This window comes from Lepidochelys olivacea, assembly GCF_965140295.1.
Source record: "Lepidochelys olivacea isolate rLepOli2 genome assembly, chromosome: 21".
NCBI classification, from domain to species: Eukaryota; Metazoa; Chordata; order Testudines; family Cheloniidae; genus Lepidochelys; species Lepidochelys olivacea.
Window position 1 is genome coordinate 7,553,693 of NC_140431.1, and position 24,528 is coordinate 7,578,220.

Sequence of the window (24,528 nt, forward strand, 5' to 3'; positions counted from 1 at the left end):
CTGCTTTGCTCTGTCACAGGGAGGTGGGGAACCTAGCAGGTTTACAGATGATAAAAGCCTAATGGCTTATAAGCTTTTCCTGCCAGAGCTGCTAAACAAGTGTTTATCCGATCAATTTAGGGCAGGCGAGAGAGCAAGGCCATGAATCCCCATGGCCTAATGCTTTATAGTCTACAGAGACAGCTTTCGCTAGAGCTTTACCAAGACCACCTTCTCCACGGCACTCAACAAAGGGGAGAAATATGGCCTCAAGTGGTTAACAATCCCTCACATGTTTGGGCTTTAAAGACCAGGGACAAGTGGGAGAACAATGGGAGAAAGAGCTGCCTATGGTCCTATGCTGTGGACTCTTAATGTCCCCCTCCATGCATTCAAATAGGAAGACAGCACAGGGGAGGAGAAAGAAAGTCAGAAAAAAAGAAAATGCCCTTGCAATCCATATGCACAGTGTGTGTTGCATCCTGCTCTCCTGGCTGGGCAACATAACAAGATGAGTTTCAGAGTAGCAGCCGTGTTAGTCTGTATTCGCAAAAAGAAAAGGAGGACTTGTGGCACCTTAGAGACTAACCAATTTATTTGTGCATAAGCTTTCGTGAGCTACAGCTCACTTCATCGGATGCATTCAGTGGAAAATACAGTAGGGAGATTTATATACACACAGAACATGAAACAATGGGTGTTACCATACACACTGTAACCAGAGTGACCACTTAAGGTGAGCTGTTATCATCCAGAGTTCCTGGTAAAGTGTTAAACACTTCGACAATCATCTCACTAGATAAACAGGCATGCCACTAAAGAGTTTAACAACACTGCTAGTGTGAACACTTGCTCTCATCTGCTGTGTCTGATGAAAGCATGTTGCAGAGTTAAGAAGAAATTATACCCCCATGTTAGGTCTCATCCTAATCTCTACTAGTTAGAAAATGATTTAAATCCTGAAGCATGAGGTTTAATATGCAAAATGTAATACTCCAGGCGAAGTTTTAGCATTCACTGTCATAACCCTATATATTTTTGTTCTCCATATAAACAGCCAATCTCTTTTTTGACTCTGGCTAAATTCTTGACCTCCATGACACCCTATGGCAATGAGTTCGACAGTCTAATTACAAGCCATGTGAAAAATAATTTAAAAAAATAAATAATCTATCATCAGGTACTAAGCCAGAAATGGTCTCAACAGAAAGGCTTTTGACGCCATAGGCTGGAAGCTGAAGCGAGGTGCTTTTCCTGGGTCTCTTTTCATGACCTTGAAGAAATAAAATAGTTCTTCAATATTATTATAGTAAAGAGGAAAGAATTCTAGAGTATTTTCAATGGCCTGAGCGATTTACAGCAGCAGAAGTGCCCATGGGTTTTAAAAGAAAAATGAGGGTCCATAAGGAAAGATGTAAAAATCAATACAGCCTTCTCCTCCTTTAATGCTGCTTTTGTGGGAGACAGCTGAAAAGCTGATGCCCTCGCAGCAGACAAGCAGGGTCAGTTCTGGTGCAGAGACCAGAGTGAGTCAATGCAGAATAAACTTTGCTTGGAAGACTTTTATAGGGAGAGTTGAGGAGCTGTAAACCATGGCAGCCTTTGGAGAAACCTCCCTTCTTGCTCCTGTTTGCTTTGTTTTCTGGAGCGTGAGGTTTTCTGAGATGCGGAAAAGCCACAGGAATGGGTATGATTTGTTTTGTAACACTGTTGGTCAAATCGAAGACAGGGGCAGTAGGTTTGTATAATTTTTGGTGGTGTCCAGGATGGGTCCAAGTCCTGCCACACACACACACACCCCACACCCCCCGCCTTGTAAGCTGATAAATATTTTTTAAAATAATCTAAAAATGGACTGGAAACAATAAGCGTTTAACAGTTTCCCTATATTACACAATGTGGGGGGATGAGGGCTCTGGCTGGAGGTGAGGGCTCTGGGGTGGGGATGAGGGGTTTGAGGTGTGGGAGGAGGCTCAGGGCTAGGGCAGAGGGTTGGGGTGTGAGGGGTGAGGGCTCTGGCTGGGGCGGAGGATGAGGGGTTTGGGGTGTGGGAGGGGTTCAGGGCTAGGGCAGAGGCTTGGGGTGTGGGGGGGTCAGGGCTCTGGCTGGGATGAGGGGTTTGGGGTGTGGGAGGAGGCTCAGGGCTAGGGCAGAGGGTTGGGGTGTGGGGGGTCAGGGCTCTGGCTGGGGCGGGGGATGAGGGGTTTGGGGTGTGGGAGGGGTTCAGGGCTAGGGCAGAGGCTTGGGGTGTGGGGGGGTCAGGGCTCTGGCTGGGATGAGGGGTTTGGGGTGTGGGAGGAGGCTCAGGGCTAGGGCAGAGGGTTGGGGTGTGAGGGGTGAGGGCTGCGGGGTTCACATTGCAGAAGGGGGCTCAGGGCTGGGGCTGAGGGTTGGGGTGCAGTCAGGCTGCCCTGGGGCTGGGGCCAGAGAGGAGCACTCCAAGTCCCCCCAGCCCCGTCCCCCCCAGCAGCACAGTCACCAGGCACCATCCCTGCATGTGCTCCTTGGGGCCAGGCCCCTCTCCGATCCAGGAAGCCCCTTTGCCTCTCCTGGGGTGGGTGCTGGGGGGGAGGCGGGGGGAGAAGCTGCCACCCTGTGTGCGCCTCCTCCCTCTGCAGACAGCGGCTCCGCTGCCACCTCAGCCTGCTGCCGGCGTCGCTCCCTTTGGTAGCCAGCAGCGGCCGGCGAGGGAGCGCAGCCCAGAGTGGCAGGGCAGCCACCCGCAGCTCAGGGCGGAGGCAGGGACGCTCCAGGGGAGACAGACGGGGGTAGCAGGTGGGGCTGGGGGACACTCTGGGGGAGGCACGTGGAGTGGCAGGCGGGGCCGGGGGAGAGACCCAGCCCCGGACATTGGTGGAGCCAGGCCCCCGGGCCCTAAATTTGCTGGAGCACGGGCACCACGGGCCCCATATAACTCACCGCCCCTGATCAAAGACCGAGGTTGGTTTTGGTTCTGGGTCCTGTTTTCTTTGAAACCACAAAATATGGAGGAAAAGGAGATGGTCAGATTGTTACAGATAGCACCCACAATGCATTAGCTGCTGCGTACATGTAACAACCCTCATCTTGGCTGTCATCAAGGCCTGAGCCCAGGAATCCCAGAGATAAAGCATGCGTCTCTCCAGCTTGAGTTAAAGAACTACGGGCTTGTCTACATGAGAAGGTTGCACTGATAGCCCTTGCACTGGATTTTCTAAACTGATGCAAACCCATGAGTGGCTTATATCAGTTTAGTTAAGATTGGAAACTGTTTGTATTTCTCTTTTAATGAGAAAAGAGCCACATTATTTTGACGTAAAAACCCCAACATTCGTTAGTCTGGAAGATGAATGGGGACTAGAGCAAGATGCAGGGGCCAGGATCACATCCAGCACAGAGCGGGTTAATAATTGTCCTGCTCCTACACAGGAACATTGGATAACCACTGAAAAACCCAGTTAGAGCTTCTGACTAGAAGGAGAATGGGCCACACCTGGGATCGCTTCGGAGCAACCAGTCAGATGCCTTTAAAAAGAGACGCCTCCCAGCAGCTGGAGCTTAGGGACTGTGGTTAGTAGTAGGGGTAGCTGAGAACTGTTGATACAGGGGCTAGTGAAATGGCGTTGCTTTAGTTTAGCTACAACTCTCTTTCATCCCCACATTGCCTCAAGATGAAATAGGTGTTTTTCTTTCGCTTTCTGAGCAGGGCCAATTCTTTCCATCAGAGGCTCTCACAAAAATTCTCCCCTTCTTCGCTTGGGGTAGCTCCAGGGCAAAGAGAAGCGAGGTGCTGCGTTTGATTCCTTTGTTTCCCCCCTTCCAACACACGCGCTTTCTCAGACAACCAAGAGAGGCGGAAAAAGAGCGGATGTGACAGGGCTTTGCAGGGAGTGCTCCTGAAAACAATAGCTGGCACGTGCGGATGGTCTAGAGTATCTCCTTGATACGATGGTGGTGAGCATGATGTAAGAACTGACAGAATAGGAAATACAGGCGGCTGGACCCCTCTTTGGTGACAGTGGCAGCAGGGCTCTGGGCAGGTGCAGGAGTCTGCAAAGAGAAGCTCACTGCAGGATTGGGGCCGTGGTTAAATTAAGACAGTGAAGGGGTGGGTCCCACTCCTCCCAGGGAAATGTTATTGAAAAACTCTTGACGCTCGGTGTAATCAGTCCATTCTAGAGGCAGCTAGGTCTTCTCTTCAGTAGAATCGCTGACAGTCCTGGGGCAAAGTCATCTCTGTCTGGGATCCCACTGGGGCATAGGGGTTGAGCTCTATTAGGGATGGGGAAATCATATCATTTCCATTCCTGGACAGAAAAATGAGTCTCCTAGAACATGGCATTTCTCCAGACAAACCCTGAGGGAAGCCCTCTCGGCACAGCTGAACTCTTGTAGGAGGAGTTGGTGGGGATGTCTCTCACACCCAAAGAAATCTCATATGGACAGCTTCCCTGCAAAGAAGCTAAACTCTGTAGCAATCAAACCTTCAAAATGACATCTATCACTCATTGTTGTTCATCCTCTGCCTACCACTCGTTATTAGTGATTCCCTGTCTGTCACTCATCATTAGCACCAACACAGCATATGGCCTGGTCAATTCACGTTATGGATTTAGCAATTTGACTTAATGGAGAAGCTAAAGAAAAGAGGTGCTTAGAAAAGGGACCGGGGACTAATCCATGGCTGGTGAACTCTTTTGAGATTGGTTTCTGTTTTGTAGCACTCTTTCGTTATTATTTATTTATATTATAGACTCATAGGACTGGAAGGGACCTCGAGAGGTCATCTAGTCCAGTCCCCTGCACTCATGGCAGGACTAAGTATTATCTAGGCCATTAGTGACCAGGGTTTGTCTAACCTGCTCTTAAAAATCTCCAATGTTGGAGATTTCACAACCTCCCTAGGCAATTTATTCCACTGCTTGTTCAAGGCACTATGGTAGCACTTAGAGGCCCCATCCAGGATCAAAGCCCCGTTGTGCTAGGTTCTGTATATACACTGAGTGAGAGACAGTCCTTGCCCCAAACACTGGCTTTACAGACCACCACAGTTTGCCTGAGCTATCTAGTATGCCTAATTTTTAGGTACTTAAAATATGTGGTATGGTATGTCACACAAGGTACTTCCCATGCAAGGGGTGATGTAGCAATGACAAGAGAACAGCGTTCCCAAAGCTCCCCAGTGATAGTTCGAGTACTTGGTAGTGCAGGAGGTGTCTGGTGGAGACATCCACATGCCAACTCCTTGGCAGCAAGTTGGGAATCTGTGTTTGGAGAGTGAGAAACACACGGGATTGTGATTGCTTGCAGCAAACTTAAAGGCCTGGGGTTTCCTTTTTTAAGAAAAAGTTCCCCTTGGGTACGTGATGAGAAGGATAAGAGCAGTGAAGGTGTAGGTGATCCTACTTGCCCCCAGAGTTTGGGAATAGAAGAGGAAAGTAAGGACTGATTGTAAGACCTACGTACGGTTTTAATAATTTCATAAGGTGCTTTGGCACATGGTACGAATGCACAGATAGATCAGGCCTGGCCCAATGCCCACTGAAGTCAACACTGGATCAAGCCCATAACAAAGGTGTCAGTTTGTACGGAGACAGGGAGATACAATAATATACCACAACGGCATTTCAAACCCTGTGAAAACAGGCACATCTTGCAATCATGTGAGTGAGTTTTAGAGAAGCCCATGCCCAACTCCCCCCAGATCTGAACCGCTCTCCATCGCCCAAAGTGTGAAGGGGTGGGTTACAGAAACCAGATCTGGATCCAGATTGTACATCTCTTGCCCTTCTATGCTGTATTTCCTAAATGGTTGCTTACAGGTTTCATGCATGCACGGTGTATTTGATAGGAATGTACTAGTTTGTTCTACAAAGGTTTCTATACACTGCTCATCACTGTAGTACCTGATAACTGGGGGAAATAATAGGAGTTGAAAATATAGTCGAATCCCTTGTCATCTGCTTGCATGAACACCTGAGCCCCTTAGGAGGTCAGGAACCTGGAATGTCTCTGCTACTCGGACACTGTCTTCCCTTTATTCCTTTCTAGTGTTTGTGTCTGTCAGGCATCGCCGCAGTCATATCTCACCTACTCTCTTAGTACGTTAATACTCTGACAAAGAATAGTACAGAGTCCTGCTGTAGCCACTGGCTCACAGCCAGAGCTCTCCATTCCCACAGCAGCTACCTGCAGGAAAATCAATGGCAAGGAGTGAGTAGCCTAAATAACCAAGTGGAGAGTCCAGGCCCCAGGAAACGGGGAATAGAAAGGCTGTGAGGTCTCACCCTCTAAGGATTTGCAGGGCATATGCAGCTGTCACACTCCCGCCGGCTAAGGAAACAATGAAAGGCTGGTGGTGCAGAAGAATGCCCGGTTTGGCTGTCCCACCTATTGCAGAGGAAAGTTCAATTCCCTGTAGTGTGGGAACGGTCAGATGCAAGCTCCTTACAGACTAATGCTTCTCAAACTGGAGCCTGTGAAGCACTGATATGCAATGGAGCTGCTACCCCTCCACTGGGTCGCTGTAGGCTGGTGCAGGACACTCAACGGTTCCCATGTTTCTTTGAGCAACTTGACTCAAAAGTGCAAACCCCTCTCTTCACCCTACTTTCTCTGTTTGGGGTTTTTCTTGGGTGTAAATCCAACCGTGACCCAGTTTGCAGGGGACACCAAAACTGGTGGAAGGTTAGGTGGCCCTCCCAGAAAGGTACCTAGCTCTAGGTTTGTAACATGGTCACAGGTTGGAGTCAGCATCCTGTACAGAATGCGATCTGGACATCCCGGCTGTAGGAACAATTCTACCATGTAACGATATTTTGCACCTTTCATCCTAGGACCTCAAAGCATTTTGAATTTACTATTTCTATGAATCTCTTTTTCCTTTATCTTGGTACTTAGGTGACCCCATTACTGTCATATCTGAACGCCTCCCAGATGTTAGATTTATCCTCACAGCATCCTCACATGGGAGGGAAGAATCATTACCCCATTTCACAGTGATAAAGAAGGGAAAGAATTTGCCCAGTGTCTGGGGAAGGGAGTCTGTGGCTGCTGGGAACTGAATGCAGATCTCCCCAGCCCCAGCTCTGTGCCTTGGGGTACATCTACACAGCAAAAAGACCCTTGGCAGTGAGTCTCAGAGCCCAGCAGGCTCATGCAGCAGGGCTAACAATGGCAGTGTAGATGTTCAGCCTGGATCCCACGCTCCAAGATCGTCCCCCATCATTGGGTTTCAGAGCCTGGGCTCCAGCCCAGCAGGAATGTTTACATGGCTATTTTCAGTCCCGTAGCACAAGCCCGGGTCAGTTGACCCTGCTCTGAGACTTGCTGCCTTGGTTTGTTTTATTTTTGCTGTGTAGACGAACCCTTAGCCACCAGATCATCCTCCCTTCTCTCATTCCCCTTTTCTGCTTCTCTCCTCTGGCTTTCCCTTTCCCATCTGGTAGAAGAGCTGTGGAGAGCACTGTGAGAACAGGGCTAGTCCCTGCCAACCCTCCTACTGCTCATCTTCCCCATTCCCTGTCATGCCATACTGCTCAATACTCACTGACATACCTGTCTCCACTTGGGCCCTGGACCCAACCTCCCTGTAAACAGACTGCAGGAGCGGAGTGAGGCTCTGGCAGGCTGTCAGGGACAGCAGCTTGTAAAAATCCATCTGGCTCAGAGCTGCACCTCCGAGGCGCTAATGAACTCTGCCTTACCGAGCGAACGGCACATCAGTTGGGGAGGTGAAGCTGACAGATGACATGGGCAAAAATCTCCTCCAAACCCAAAGCCCAAGATATCTCACCCTGCACAGACGATGCCTTCAGAAAAGACTGCCACTGGCATGAGGTTCCTGGCACCACCAGATGCCGTTCCCCTGTTTGGTATTGGGAGCACATAGCATGGTTCTGTGTATAGATTGGGGAGCCAGAGAGAGTCACAGAGTCGGTCTGTGTCCAGCAGCCTCAATAACGTATTCATTACAAGCGAGCTGGGGCTTTAAGAAAACCACCAAACATCGCAAGACTTGGCAGCACTGCAGAGGGTCCAAACAAACCCCGTCCTGTGAGCAAGAGGAGGTGGTGCCAGGGTCCACCAAACCCAAACCAGGTCTTGATGGAAACCTGCAGGCCAAAGAGACAGGAGAACATGGGTCAAACCCCAGCTCCAGTGCCGTCTTGGCCTCTGTGCTCACAGCAGACTCACTCTGTCAGCGTTGGGTGGAGCATTCCTTCCTCTTGGCTGTGAGTAAATAACATTGTCTGGGGACCAGAGAGAGAGCCCAGAGCACCAAGGCTTTGCCCCAGATGATCTGTTCTGGGGATGCATCTTCAAAGGCAAAGACAGCAGAACTCCATGTGCGACCTGCACTAAGAGTATGGGCCTTTGGGCTCTGGCTATTCCACACAAGAGATCGAAGAGCTAGTACTGCTTCCAGCTCACAGGCTTGGCATTTTAGCTCCAGTGGTTGAGACTCTTAGATTTTAAGGTCCTAGATTCACCCCCATTTCCCCAGGATATTTAGAACAGGAAATAGTTGGCGTGTCGTAGACCACCACTGCCCCGTAACCGATAGCAAACATTGACTCTTTCATGGCAATCCACCATCACAACATGGCTCACCCACATTCTCCCTTTCCATGGGAGAGCCTTAGGGAGCCCAAGAATAATCACAGCAGTGCTGTAGTGATGTGGGTGGGTAGTTGATGGGAAACAAGACTTTTCAAAGGAAAATATGTCTCTCTGCACCAGGAGGAGTGTTTGATTAAAATGTCCCTGGCGCTACCCTCCACATTAGTTGCATTCTTCTAATGGAGTATCTGAAGGTTTGCCTGCAGCCTGTATTCTGAAAAGTTTGTGTACATTGGAGGCATATACCCTAATCTTCCCCCTCGCAAAAGAGGTGACTGCTGTGATAATATTTAGGCTTCCGATTTTTTCCCTACAGGGAGAGAGAATGAACAAAGGAATCTCTTGATCACTCTCTGTGGAGATTCTTCTACCTTTGGTTTCATGCCAGTAGACTTTTTTGCTGTGATCAAGAATTCAGTCCCTCATAGAATCATAGAATATCAGGATTGGAAGGGACCTCAGGAGGTCATCTAGTCCAACCCCCTGCTCAAAGCAGGACCAATCCAACTAAATCATCCCAGCCAGGGCTTTGTCAAGCATGACCTTAAAAATATCTAAGGAAGGAGATTCCACCACCTCCCTAAGTAACACATTCCAGTGTTTCATCACCCTCCTAGTGAAAAAGCTTTTCCTAATATCCAACCTAAACCTGCCCCACTGCAACTTGAGACCATTACTCCTCGTTCTGTCATCAGCTACCACTGAGAACAGTCTAGAGCCATCCTCTTTGGAACCCTCTTTCAGGTAGTTGAAAGCAGCTATCAAATCCCCCCTCATTCTTCTCTTCCGCAGACTAAACAATCCCAGTTCCCTCAGCCTCTCCTCATAAGTCATGTGTTCCAGTCCCCTAATCATTTTTGTTGCCCTCCGCTGGACGTTTTCCAATTTTTCCACATCCTTCTTGTAGTGTGGGGCCCAAAACTGGACACAGTACTCCAGATGAGGCCTCACCGATGTTGAATAGAGGGGAACGATCACGTCCTTGATCTGCTGGCAATGCCCCTACGTATACATCCCAAAATGCCATTGGCCTTCTTCCCTGTGTGGCTCCCCAATACCTGACTCCATCTCTGTGGTCACTTATCGCTTTTATGTGACTCCCAGCTTATTCCTCAGCTGTGGTATTAGGGACTGTACCTTTAAGGGCTGAGCTTCCCAGACAGGGTCTGGGCAGGGCGCTGGGCAGCTCTTGTTATGCACAGCCAGCTGGTACTGGGCACAGAGTAAAGCAGAGCTTTTGCAAACACCTTAAGCATGGAGTGATCACTGAATACCACCACAGACACATTGATTCTTTCAACCCCTTGTAAAAACCTGCACGAACTGTGCCACACATAGGGATTGCCAGACTGGATCAGACCCAGGGCCTATCTAGCCCAATATCTTGTCTCTGGCAGTAGCCAGTACCAGCTGCTTCAGAGAAAAATGCCAGAAATCCTTTAGGATGATGGGATAACTAGCGCGCAGGGGATGTTAATTCCTGGCCCCATTAGATGGTTTATGCCTTGAAGCTTGCGGGTTAATATCCCTTCCAAAATTCTTGGATTATTTTACTAATATAACACACTCACAATTTGCCCTAATTGGAGACACTGATTCTGAGATCCCTTGGCTTCATTTTAATCCCTTAGTTTTGCGCAGAGACGGGCCCGGGATGGGAACATTCACAGCTAGGTTTAAAGGTTCACAAAGTTCAGGAGGCATGGAGATCCAGAGGCTTGGTTCATTCTGGGGGTCAGGCACTAAGTCTGGAACAGGATCTGGAAGACCAGAGGATGCTGGGTTCCAAGGTCTTGGTTTGACCTCTCTCTAGTTTTCAATTAAGCCAGATAAAGAAATGGGTTATTGTTATTTATATTACAGTAGAATCTAGAGGCCTCTGAGAGCACGGCCCCATTGTGCAAGGTGCTGTACACTCAGACAGTAAGAGACAATCCCTGCCCCAGGGAGTTCACAACCTAAATAGACAGACAAAGGATGGGAGAAAGGAAATATTATCAGCCCCATTTTATAGCTGGTAAGGCACAGAGCGATTAAATAACTTGTCACAAAAGGAGTCTGTAGCTGAAGCCAGAGTTCCTGACCACAAGACCAACACTCCTCATTACTGCTGGTGCTGGATTAATCTATATTGCTCTGTCTTGCTTTGTTTGCCACTTGTGCAGTTCTCCTCTAATGTGACCTGTTCCTTGGGCTCTTTCAGGAACGACTTTGAGAGGAAACCTCAAAAATGCAGCAGAGTGAAAAAATAAATCACCTTGGGAGGAAGAAAAGGAGAAATTCCGATTAAAGGAGCAAGCTCCACCCAGCACATTATGACCTCTTCTACAGGGAAGGCCGAGCTGTACAGCCTTCAACAGGAACAATAACGCTGCTGGGAACACCCGTGAATGGTGGAAGAGGCTTGGGGCAGGGGTTTTCTGTGTGGGGCGCGGTCCTATTTCCACCTCTATCTCTCCCCGTGCCAAGTTCTGGATGTGCCCTGTGAAAGTTTTTGCCCTGGAAGGAAATTGGTCTTGCCAGTTGAAAATGAGACACTTTCAAATGAACTTGCTTCTCATCTGTGTGGCAACTGCCACAGCCGTCCCCATAGTGCCCTGGAAGGTGAAATGCCCACTGCAGTGTGTGTGTCAGATCAGACCCTGGTACACACCCAGGTCTGTGTACAGGGAGGCCGCTACCGTGGACTGCAATGACTTGCTCATCTCCACAGTGCCCGAGCGCTTGCCAGAGGGGACACAGACCCTGCTTTTGCAAAGCAACCGCATCGCCAGGGTGGACCAGAGTGAGCTGGACTATCTGAAAAACTTGACAGAGCTCGACCTGTCGCAGAACAGCTTCTCCGACATCTGGGACTTCAGTCTGAAGAACATGCCCCAGATGCTGAGCCTCCACCTTGAAGAGAACCAGCTGGCCGAGTTGTCCGATAACAGCTTCTCTGGCCTGGCCAACCTCCAGGAGCTGTATCTGAACCACAACCAGCTGCGTAGGATTTCCCCATGGGCCTTTTCAGGCCTCAGTAACCTCCTTCGACTCCACCTCAACTCTAATCTCTTGAGGACAGTTGACAGCCGCTGGTTCCAGGTGCTCCCCAACCTGGAGATCCTCATGATCGGAGGCAACAAGGTGGATGCTATTTTGGATATGAACTTCAGGCCTCTGTTAAACCTGAGGAGCTTGGTTCTGGCTGGGATGAACCTGAGGGAGATTTCAGATTTTGCCCTGGAAGGGCTGAGAAGCCTGGAGAGTCTGTCTTTCTACGACAACAAGCTGGTGAATGTTCCCAAGCGGGCACTGCAGCAAGTCCCTGGCCTTAAGTTCCTGGATCTGAACAAAAACCCTTTGCAGAGGATCAGGCAAAGTGACTTCACAAATATGCTACACCTCAAGGAGCTGGGACTTAACAACATGGAGGAGCTGGTTTCCATAGACAAGTTTGCCTTGATCAACCTCCCCGAGCTGACCAAACTGGACGTGACCAACAATCCCAAGCTGTCTTTCATCCACCCCAGAGCTTTCCATCACCTGCCCCAAATGGAGACCCTGATGCTCAACAACAACGCCTTAAGTGCCTTGCATAAGCAGACGGTAGAGTCCCTGCCCAACCTACAGGAGATCAGCATCCACAGCAACCCTATCCGCTGTGACTGCGTCATCCGCTGGGTCAACAGCACTGAGAACCATATCCGCTTCATTGAGCCCCAGTCCACGCTGTGCGCTGATCCCCCAGACCTGAAGAGGAGGCACATCCGGGATGTCCCCTTCCGGGAAATGACTGACCGGTGCCTGCCTCTCATCTCCACCAAGAGTTTCCCCTCCCACTTGGAGGTGGCAGACAGTGAGAACATCTCACTACATTGTAGGGCCCTGGCGGAACCAGAACCAGAGATCTACTGGGTCACACCGTCTGGGGTCAAGCTGATCCCTTACTTGGAGGACAGCAGGTACAAGGTGCACCCTGAAGGGACACTGGAAATTCACAAGATAACTGCACAGGAGGCCGGGCTCTATACCTGCGTGGCCCATAACCTCATCGGTGCCGACACCAAGAGTGTCAGCCTGATGGTCAACAGCTCCTTCCCTCTCAGCGTGGACAACCTGGAGCTCCTGGTGAAGGAAGTCCAGGCTTACCATATCCTTGTCACCTGGAAGCCCCACCTCAACACGGTCTCCTCCAATCTCACCTGGTCCAGCTTCTCCTTCAGCTCCAGTTTGGATGTGACCAACGTGGCCAGGATCCCTGCGGGCACCCACCTGTATAACATCACCAGGCTCCACCAGGGCACAGAGTACTGGGCCTGCCTTCATGTGGCCTTCCTAAACTTGCAGTCCAAGGTGGCCTGTGTGAATGCCAGGACTAAAGAGGCTGGCTATGGCTACCGGTACCTGGAGAGCAGGCAGAGTGTCTTGACAGTGCTGGCCCTCTGCATCTTACTGCTCTCAGCCATCCTGGTTGGCCACTATGGCTTTGGTTCTTACAGGCCGCAGCCTGGGAGCCCTGGGAAGCTGCTCCTGCACTGCCTGCCATGGAACCCAGGCTCCTCTTCGGTGCGCGTGGTCTACCCTCCTTTCGTCAAACACTGGGATCAAGGGAGGCCTGGGGAGAAGCTCCTAGCCGTGGAGGTGCAAGCAACGCCGCTGGACTCTTGAAGGTCGACTCTTTGGAGGAGCGTGGAGTTGTGGTGGCGGTTTCGGGGGTCGGGGAGAAGGCACGTGAAACTATTTTTTGCCAAAAATAAAAAGAAGACTTGACTGACAAACAAAGCAGCGTGGCAAGTGGAGAGGGACATGGCCAACATCCAGGCCTTGCGGTGCCCCTCTGCCCCCATGCCCCACCCAAATCACCGATCAATATTTGGCCAAACAGATTGTTTCTCTTACAGACAACCTGCTGTTACTGGGGGAAAGGTTCTTGAGTGAATCTTCAGCACAGACAGGAACAATGAAAGGCAATGCCCAGAGCAGAGAGCACGAGCAAGAACAGCCATACTGTAGAACCACAGATGACACCAAGCCCCCAGCAGCCCAGCTGTTAGTCTGCTATCTGGGTGGTCCCTGTCTCAGAAATACACAAAGGCCTTTCCCTTTGGGACTTTTTTTGTGTGTACAGCCATAGGTAACCACGATTCAAACCTGCCAGCCCCCTTATTCGCTCACCCACAACCACCTCAAGGAACAGAGTGGGGAGGGGGGGAAGATGACAGTTGGGCTAAGAAAACAAGGATGCTGCTGTATCTCTTAACTGGCTAGTGACGTCTTCGTGACTCCGGCTGGATTCTGCCGTGAAAAGCCTATTGGATCCCATAACCCCAGAGCTTGATTTCAAGGCTATTTTGTAAACTTTTGTGGATAATGTTACAAAAAAAAAAAAAAAGAGGAAATTCTTGCTTTTCTGTTTTTGTAAAAAAAAAAGAAACAAAAAATCTTTGTACACTGGTCTATAGCGTGAAGGGTTCGTGCTAGAAAAACGTTGCAGAGACAAAGGGGGGAGCGGGGAGGTATGGAAAGGTGAAATCTTTGATGTGACAGAGGTTCCAGGAACAGAGTGTCTTACTTCCAAATAGCTGCACTTTGCTCTCTGCACATGTCCCACTGCATAACTTGAAACATCCCAGGAGATGAAAGTGAGAAGAGGCTTTATGGGTGCGAGGAGAATAAATATTCTGGTCTCCAATGCTGTCATCACCTCTCTTTCTCTGATAAGCAATTAAAATTGCAAATGAAACATACCGGTGGACAGCATGAGTCTCTCCCCCTGCCCCTTCTGTTTCTAATTATGCCAAACCAAGGGATGATGCTGTCTGTAGAATTTCAAATCAGTGAGCTTGGGAGAGTCAGCTTCCCTTCGCTAGTGGCGTATGGATGTTTTTATTTTAAAAACTCATTTGTTTACTTTTAAATTTCTAAGAAGCCTTTAATTGGGTGGGAGGGGGAACCACATGGAAAGAGAAAGGAAGGACAGGTGAGTTGGCTGAGGGAGAAAGAGATGGATAGCTAGAAAGAGAGTGATAGAAAGAAGCCACCAGAAAAGGGTCAGTGTAAATACATGACAAAACAATTTTCCCGCCAGGAAGTATAATGTTCATGGTTATGACCGTTGCTTTATCTTTCAAAATCTGGGCAAGATGGTGGTTGTAAGGAGACAGAAGACAAATGAGTTGGCTATCTGAGATCTGAGACCAGCGCCGATGGTGCCCTGGTGTACTGAGAGTTCCAGGTTAAAAGGCATGGGGAGATGAGGAGCAATTTGAACGAGACACATGCATGGGCTGATCCGATGTGCCCTCATCACCATCTCCGTAATGACCTGCCATCATCCGTGCTCTGACAGCAGCAAATTCAGGTAGGACCAAAGCCTTTTGAAATCCATGGGTTGTGGAGCAGGCCCTTTGACCAGTCACTCCACATAATACTCCCTGCTCCACACAATGCTCCCCATCCACTGTGGGGCACATGGTGCCCATTGCAAACATTAAGAAAAGCTCTACCATAATCATGTACAGTTTTCTGACGTGGTACAATGGCATAGGGAGAAAAATCTCCATCTAGATCTAGCAGATGTGTATCCACATAAAAAAAATCGCTGCATAATTTGGCATGGTTGGCAACCTTTTCTTAGGAAAAGGCCAGGTCTGGAATCGCAGGGACTGCTGGAGGTCAAGAGCAGGGCGCACTGGCAGAATAGTGTGTGTGTGAGAGCCCTGCACTAATAACAGCAAGCTACAGGTCAGGACTGAAGGCATCAAAAGAGCTTTGCAGAGGAAAGTTGCCCAGCCCTTGGCGGTGCTATAGCCGTCTCTTGCTAGGATAATAATTCCCTTTCTTTCCTCCAGAACCAAATCTGTTCCCTCAATTATAAGGGACAGTGCCAGAGGGAAAATTTCAGCCAGGTTAGCTGTAATCACCTGAAACAAAACGTGAGGTACCAGCAAATAAATAAGACCCAGAGACCAAAGTGTACACAGCTAAGCTTTGCTAGAGCGTCTGCAAACATAATCATGCCTTCCCCCCCTTTGGGAGGGGCTCTGAGTTGATCAGAGAGAAGAAATAAAACAAAGATGAAGAGAGATTCCCCTCCTGGTTCTTCTGAGCCCAGCCTAGGGATAATGGCAGACAGATACCTTTGCATTGGTGGTGGGGGGAGTAGGGGGGGTGTCTGAGAGAGGCTTTCATTAAAAATTTAAATGGCCTGGGATGTGAAGTCCCAGACTCTACAGTTTGCTAGCTCTGTTGAGGTGAACAGCAAGGAGAGCAATGAAAAGAAGCCACTATGAGTGTGTGTGTGTCTTGTTCTCTTTCACTCACACGCACAGCTGACCCCTCTACTCCGCAAGCACCATCAGTGATGGTCGATTTTGGGGGATGCACAACCATTGCTGAGCGAGCCCTGGCTAATTTGCATGGACATCTTCATGAATGTTAAGATGCACAAATCAATGAGGGCACCGTGCCCTGCTTGCCTTGATAAAGGAGTAGACATTGCTTGTTCCTGCAAGTCCACCAGCAACACATGCCAGCAGCCCTTCCAGCTCTGTCCTTGCCCTGCAGTTACAGGGAGGCTGTTGGATGCCTTAAGCCACCCGTTTAAAGCCATCCCTGCTTTAGAATACCCTGATATTCCGTTCTCTCTCTCCCCCAAACCCCTCATTCACAGGAAAGAAGCCCCTCAAATGGAGCTGTCAAGACACTACCACCATCTCTTGATGAAAAACCCATCACTCCGTAACTGGCGCTAACTGGCCACCTTAGCAGAGACACCAAGGATTGACTGGGCCATAGAGCCTGAACTTTCCTCTCAAGTCCAGAGGAGGTTGCTCCATGCTGGGGATGAGGTGTGTTGGTGAAGTAGGTGGGGGGAGCTTGCACTCTTCATAGTGGCTGAACTATTCCTTGGATAAACAGCAGCTGGAAAATGACTCCCCTTTAAAAAATGGACATGCCACTCTCCCAGTCAGAACTTGGGAGAAACGCACAAGAAAATGGCACATCCTCCCCAAAGCAAGACAGCCCACCTACAGACCTGTCTGATGTTGTGCTGCAACGCAATGTCCTTAACACTTAAAGCTAGAAGGACTATTTGACATGGTGGAAGAACACTGAAGAAATTATGCAATTGATGCAGCCTGTGTAGACAACTTCAAGTGTGGGATTCCATGGCCCAGTCCTCTGTGACCTGCCTAACCTCAGACCTCTACTCTTCCGTGCAGAGTTGGGCTCCAACCCCACATCCCAGTACCTCTCCCCTGCCCTGAACTCTGGAGGGTTTCAAATCCAGATGGGAGGTTTACAGCTTGACTCTGTCTCTGCTTTAAAGTTAGGAGTTTTGTTTCCTGGATCCTCATTCCCAGCTGGGACTGGCAATGTTGTTCTGCTTCAAACATCAGAATAAAAGATTGTCCCCACCAGGCGTACAAACATAACAATTACTGAGTCCCTGTCCCAGCTGGGAGCAGTGAGCAGGTGCCTTCAGTGCGATGCCAGAATAACTCATCCCAGGCAAAGCACGCCCCTGCTTCCTGGGCTGACACCACTGCATGGGGGTTGCCTCTTGCTGGCTGAAATAAAAATGCTGAAAAAGTAGAGAACAGTTTAATTCCCAAAACCAGGGAAAGAGCCTGCGAGCTTGTCCGAACTGGATGAAACTGGAGCTGGCACATCTCACGTGGGAATTGCAAGGCCTGATTAACATTGGAATGTTAGCCACCAGGGCAAAGGGCTACCCCCGGCAAGATTGACACCAGGGCAAATCACACTAGAACACTTCCGTGCTCTAGGGCCAGGTCAGCACTTAAAACTTTTGCTAGTATAGCAATGTCAGCTAGGGGTGTGGTTATTTTTATGACATTTCTATGCTGGCAAAAGCCCTAGTGTAGACACGGTTATACTGGGGACAAAAAATGGTTTTGCCTGTATAGCTAATTTTGTTTGGGAACTGGGTGCATTATAGTGGCAAAAGCACTCTTTGGCTGGTATAAACTTGGTCTACACTAGGGGGGATTTTCTGGTCTAGTGGTACTGGTATAACTATACCAGCAAACATTTCCTAGTGTAGACTAGGCCTAGGGCTTTGACAAGGCTATTAAATCTAAAGACGGATGCATGATAATTCCCTATGTAGCAGAAGCTTTTGCTGCAGCCTTCTCTGATCCATTATTCCATAAGATAGTTCTTACCAGCCACAATTCAGCCAACCAGCACTAATCAGCAAAGTACCTAATCACTGTGCTTGGGACCCATTGAAGATTTGCCATTATCTTCAATGGGACAGGCTGAAAGCTAAGTATGTGCTTAAGCACTTCGCTGAATGGAAGCCACTCTGGAGATTCTATAGGATCCCAAGTGCCTTGGATGGAACTACTCACATATGTAAAGTCAAGTATTTGGAGGGTCGGGGCCTAACTATCCTTTCTCTTCTGCCTTTCTTTACACTGGGGAAATTTACAAAAAAATCCCCACTGGTTTAGCTGGATCAGTGTGAGATCAGTTGGGAATATTAGCCTGTAAATTTCCCAGGAGAAGGCGTGTCTTTGATTTAATTCCATTCCTCCCAGTTATATAAAAAGCTCCCTTATTAATCAGTCACGGGGCCATATTTTCATCTCTTTCCATTTGAGATGATCTTGTTCCTACGCGTGGCAGAAACGAAGCTAACCCTCAAGCAAAACAAACACACAGCCCTTTTAAAGGCTGTAATTTTGTAGGTGTAGGGAAAGGACATCTGTGATCATTACTATCATTACTGCTAATGTTACACTGAGACCGGAGGTGAGGTTTCAACAGCTGCTTGGTTTGTTTATTTTAACCTACAACTAATTCCTGCAGGCAGAAGATTCTACTTGTTTATTTCTTCTTCTATTTTCTCAGTTGCCTTCAGCTGACTTTGGGAATCACAGTGATACTTACAGAGCTTCAGAATATAATTAATACAAAAATACACCACTCTGATTGCCAGCACTGACACAATGAATTGTTCTCTCCTTTATGGATGCTTCCTTTTCCCCACTCCTGTCTGCTCTGGTATCGCAACTGTACTAGCTAAAACCCAGCTGTGCTGGCTACAGCTGCATTTAAACAGTAGTTAGAGCAGGGCACTGGTAGTTGGGAAGCCTGAGTTCTGTTCTTGACTACCACTGACTCACTTCCTGACCTTGGGCAAGTCACTTAGCCCCACATTTTCAAAAGCGGCTGCTGATTTGGTGGGCCTCGGTCATTTGGCAGCCCAAACTGAGAGTATTTGGGGTTGATTTGCAGAAATGCTGACCTGCCATGGCTCGGTGCCTATGAAAATCACATCCTAGGGTCAAATTTTTCAAAAGAGCTCAGCAGCCATCAAGCCCTGAGCTCTTACGAAAAGCTGGCCCCTTACAGAATTTTGGTGCCTGAGCTCTTTGGATAATCTGGTCCCAGGGGTTTCCAGGTGGGCCTCCAAAATGAATGGGCACTTCAGAAAACGTTGACCTCTGCTTCTCTGTGCCTCAATTCCAGCCTCTCTGAAGTGGGGACAATGATACTAACCCCTCCCTTCTAACATGCTTTGAGATCCTCATCTGAAGAGCACTGTGTGGAATACACTATTTATTATTGTGATGATGGTCTGATTCTCATAGTTTCCATAACCAGTGATTGTTTTCCCTGACCATCATGCTAGCTAAATAGTACCATGGACCCTGTCTATCCTGGCTGTACAACCAAATTCAGCAACCGTGCTTAAATATAGGGTTTCTTTCTTATAGGGTTTGACCAGCCAATGCGGAGAGAGCCAAACTATATTAGTATAGAATGGTTCAGCTAGTCACATAGACTGGAACAAATTGATAACAGCTGACCTAGTCCTGTATTCTGCCTCCTATGGAACTTTAAGGGGCCAATTCTTCATCTGCTCTGGGATCTTTACTCTGACAAAGGCCACGGCTAAATGCTAAAGAGGAAACTATTAAACCCCACAACATTCATTTCATGGTGAAGAATGGTATGATTGGGAAGGAGATGGGATTACTTCCTGACCTCTAGTTGGTAATGTGTTCTCTGCAGCCAAACCCCTGCCTAATTTTTACCCTAGCTAATGTAACTGTAGAAGATATTCATCCCGCAGTGAAATTCACTCCTGTGCAGAGGGCCAGCCTGAAACCTTTGTACCACTTAAGCCCTCTTTTGAAGGGCTTACGTGCCTTGTACTAATTTCTGTGCACAAAGGTAAATTTCACCTTAAATGTCCAGTCTCTTTTTTGCAACTTAAGTTGTTTGCTTCAGTAACATCACACACAGATACACACATGGCTGCTACTTCCACTGTCTGTTTTTACCTTGCTTCCAAATGCATTTTCCTTTTGCTGCTTGTAATGTGTTCCTTTCTGAAATGACAGAGTGGCTTATTGTTCTTGTATACGCTGATGGCATAAACAAGGGCACCAGCCTGCCTTGCTCTCCCCTGTTCATTTTGCATAGCTCTCTGCCATTCTCTCTCCTCCCTTCCAAAGTAAACAGTCCCGGTCTTTCTGACTGATGCAAGAGGCGACAGCCTGATTACAAGGGAGGAGCATCTATTTAAATACAGAGCTCTCTATGATTGGAATGGGAAAACGTACAAATGCAACGGGGTTTGGGTAAAGCACTATTATCTCTGCAGCAATTCCGGAGCGTGGCACGAGCGCCACCATTCCAAATGTTTTTCAGAGGAGCAGCATTTTAGCCCCCTACGTAACGTAATCGCTTATCATGTGAGCAGGCTGTGCACGCTCTGTGGACGCCCTTTCGCCTTCCTGCTCTATCAGTTCTGCCCCCCTTTCCTTGCTCTGCTAATGCACCTCAGTTCCCACCTGCAGCCCCCTCTTCTATTCTAGTCCTCATTCCCCCACACTGTCTGCTGATGCTCCTCATTCCTGACCTGCAACACATACTAGTTTCAGCCCTGGGCTTCCATCCTGGAAACCCACTGAGCTCACCCCAGTAAACCCACTCCAGGGTCTGATGGAGTCAAAGCTCACACACGCTGAGCTTGGCAGGGGAGCCTGAGAAAATTCTTTCCAACTAGTCTATGCACGAGAGAGAACAGAATAAGCCGAACTCTCTGAACTGGCCATAAAAACGACCCAGCTCTGCCTACACAAATCATTGCCTGGAAGGTGCCACAGTGATAATATTACTAATCAGGAAGGACTAGTCCAAGAATGAACCTTGCTCTGTGAATTACAACAGATGCAAAGTTTTATAGGACCTCGTGATTGGGACTTATGGGTTCCCATCCCGTCGGAGGCTGGATCGTGCAAATGAAACAGTTGTGCAGATGTATGAGGGGTAATTTTTTGACTGCCAGGAATAAGTCACCTCAGGATGTCCTCTCATGGAGAGAAAGAAAAATGGCTTTTCATTGATAGGTTCCCCTGGTATTCCTCACCTTCCTTTGAAAAGCCCATTGGCTTCTGAGCTAACACAGCAGGATTGCCCGGATAGGAATGCCAGATCAAAACCGCTTGGATCTTGGGGGTAGTTAGGGTGACCAGCTGTCCCGATTTTATAGGGACAGTCCTGATATTTGGGGCTTTGTCTTATATAGGTGCCTATCACCCCCCAACCTTTGTCCTGATTTTTCACACTTGCCGTCTGGTCACCCTAGGGGTAGTTCAGACCTCAGCTTTGTGGCTTGGTCCCAGTCCCTATAACACGATCCAAACTGGAACATTAGCTCTTCTACCTCCTTCCCGCCTCCGCCTCTTGCAAACTTCAGATCTGGATTTGGAGCCAAGCTCTGCGGTGAGGGCATTCAAACACCGAAAGGAATGCTGGCAACTTTCCAAAGTGCCCCAAACACACATAAAAATGCACTGGAAAGAAATGCAATTGAAAAGAAATGCACACAGCCCTAATAGTTGCTTGTACTTGTCTCTTGCCTCTGACTCAGTGAATATAAATAGCGTGGATTTACCAGCAGTATAATCCTGCCCTTGATCAGCTTTGTCCTTGTCACCCTGAGGTTACTGGGAGACTATTTTAGGACTTTATTGGCCACACTTTGGGCATATATGCCCCTCTGCCTCAAATCAGCTTTTTATCCCCAGCTACAGCTTAAAATCTACACTATTCCAGGCCATTCATAGAGGTAACACACTGCAGATTTGAGTTCCAACTCCGCAAACTACATATTCCAGCAAAATGATGCGAGAGTGTGATGCAGTTGCTAGAAAGGGCTAATATCATTCTTGGCTGTATTAACAGGAGTGTCATATGTGAGATATGGGTTGTTCCGCTGTACTCAGCCCTAGCGAGGCCTCAGCTGGAGTACTGTGTCAAGTTTTGGGGCCACGCTTTAAGAACGATGTGGACAAATTGGGGAGAGTCCAGAGGCGAGCAACAAAAATGATCAAAGGTTTAGAAACCCTGACCTGTGAGGAAAGATTAAAAAACTGAGCATGTTTAGTCTTGAGAAAAGAAAACTGAGCAGAGACCTAATGAGAGTTTTCAAGTATGTTAAGGGCTGTTATAAAGAGGACAATAATCAACTGTTCTCATGTCCACCAAAGGTAGGACAAGAAATAACTGGCTTAATCTGCAGCACTGGAGATTTACGTTAGATATTAGGAAAAGCTTTCTAACTCTAAGGATAGTTAAGCACTGGAACAGGTTACCGAGGGAGGTTGTAGAATCCCTGTTCTTGGAGGTTTTAAAGACCAGATTAGACAAACATCTGTCAGGGATGGTCTAGGTTTACTTGGTCCTGGACTAGATAACCTCTTGTGGTCCCTTCCAACCCTCCATCTCTATGATTCCATGAAATCATCCCTCTCCATCAAAAAATTCACCAACACTGACTTAATGAAACTTAAACATAGGCTTAAAATTAAACCTGTGCTGAAACACTTTGCTGAATCAGGGCCTTTATGGCCACTAAATGGAGAGGTATAGCCCTCAGCACACCGGGGCCTTTAAGGCGGGACACAATGTGTGATGAGGATCCGAAATTAGGGAGACACATACTATGATTCCTGCAGGGAACTCAGAATGCAGCGGGATACAGTCATCTAGTGCAAATGACTCAGCGACCTCATTTCATGATCCTTTAATTCTGATGTGTGAGGAGACCCCCAAATATGTGTGGAATGGAATGTACCTTTGGGTCTAAAATGAATGGCATTTGAGCAGCGTGCAGAAAGGCTGTCTTCTATGGTAAAGAATTAGTCTTGGTCAATTTAATAGATTATATATTTGCTAAGGATCCTTTCATGATTACATTCAAGCTGCATTTCCTGCAATAGGAAACTTGGGCCAGATTTTCAAAGAGCTCAGTATTCATTTAGGCACTTAGCTAAGTGGCTGGATTTGCTGGAGACCCCAGCATATTGGATGCTGAGCTAATCTGAAAACATTTTCAAAAGTGTCTCTGACCTAGGCACTTCAGAGCCAAAGTCCCACTGACTTTCAATGAGATTTAGGCTCTTTGAGTGGCTATCGCTTTTGAAAATGGGATTTAGGCACTTTTGAAAATGTTACCCCTCTATTTAAATGGGAAATGAGCTATTTTGAAAATCTGTCTATATGCAAAGTCACCCTGGTTTAACTAAAGGTGTAATTTAAAATCGTTTTAGTTAAACCAGTGAAAAGGGCTGGGTGGACACCCTTAAGCTGATCTAAACCTGGCTCATATTGATTTAGCTTAAATCAGTTAGGAACAGGTTTCAATAAAACTGACATAAACCACTTTTGAACCAAAATTAGAGTGTCTATACAGGGTTTTGAACTAAACTGGTTTAGAAACCAATTTAAATTAAACCTTTTCAGTACGCCTTCTGAGTCTAGACACTCCGAGGGAATACATAGCATGCGACAGGCTGTGTGACATATTCTGCCACCTTTACACTGAGTATGAGAATAGTCCCACTGGTTTCATTAGGGCTAGTCATGGAATAAGTTATTATTTAACAGATGAAATTCCCCCTATGCAACAGGCCACCAGTTAATTCCAACCTACGTCCTATGTTACACACAAGTCATCAGCAGAGATAGGCCCAAGCTGCCAAGTTCCCAGCTGCAGTAGGACCTACATGCCCCAAGTTCATGCATGCTGGTATTTGGGGTTCCATGCTGAATGCCCAGAGTTCCCCAGAGCCAGGATCTGAGCTTGCCCACATTTTGGGAAACAAGTGAAGGTTTGATATCTGGGGTTCATTGTCACAGAAATATCATAGAATCATAGAATATCAGGGTTGGAAGGGACCCCAGAAGGTCATCTAGTCCAACCCCCTGCTCAAAGCAGGACCAATTCCCAGTTAAATCATCCCAGCCAGGGCTTTGTCAAGCCTGACCTTAAAAACCTCTAAGGAAGGAGATTCTACCACCTCCCTAGGTAAAGCATTCCAGTGTTTCACCACCCTCTTAGTGAAAAAGTTTTTCCTAATATCCAATCTAAACCTCCCCCACTGCAACTTGAGACCATTACTCCTCGTTCTGTCATCTGCTACCATTGAGAACAGTCTAGAGCCATCCTCTTTGGAACCCCCTTTCAGGTAGTTGAAAGCAGCTATCAAATCCCCCCTCATTCTTCTCTTCTGCAGGCTAAACAATCCCAGCTCCCTCAGCCTCTCCTCATAACTCATGTGTTCCAGTCCCCTAATCATTTTTGTTGCCCTTCGCTGGACTCTCTCCAATTTATCCACATCCTTCTTGAAGTGTGGGGCCCAAAACTGGACACAGTACTCCAGATGAGGCCTCACCAATGTCGAATAGAGGGGAACGATCACGTCCCTCGATCTGCTCGCTATGCCCCTACTTATACATCCCAAAATGCCATTGGCCTTCTTGGCAACAAGGGCACACTGCTGACTCATATCCAGCTTCTCGTCCACTGTCACCCCTAGGTCCTTTTCCGCAGAACTGCTGCCTAGCCATTCGGTCCCTAGTCTGTAGCTGTGCATTTGGTTCTTCCGTCCTAAGTGCAGGACCCTGCACTTATCCTTA

The 24,528-nt window shown here is 48.0% G+C and overlaps 1 protein-coding gene across 1 annotated transcript in view; it reads left to right on the forward strand.

Moving 5' to 3' along the window:
- LRRN2 (leucine rich repeat neuronal 2) overlaps nt 1-14,309 on the forward strand; it is a 98,403-nt gene extending 84,094 nt beyond the window's left edge. The window contains exon 2 of the mRNA XM_084611017.1: nt 10,784-14,309. Coding sequence (XP_084467143.1) covers nt 11,056-13,230 — 2,175 coding nt within the window. The 5' untranslated portion in view covers nt 10,784-11,055 and the 3' untranslated portion in view covers nt 13,231-14,309. The remainder of the gene's footprint in view (nt 1-10,783) is intronic.
- The last annotated feature ends 10,219 nt before the right edge of the window (nt 14,310-24,528 follow it).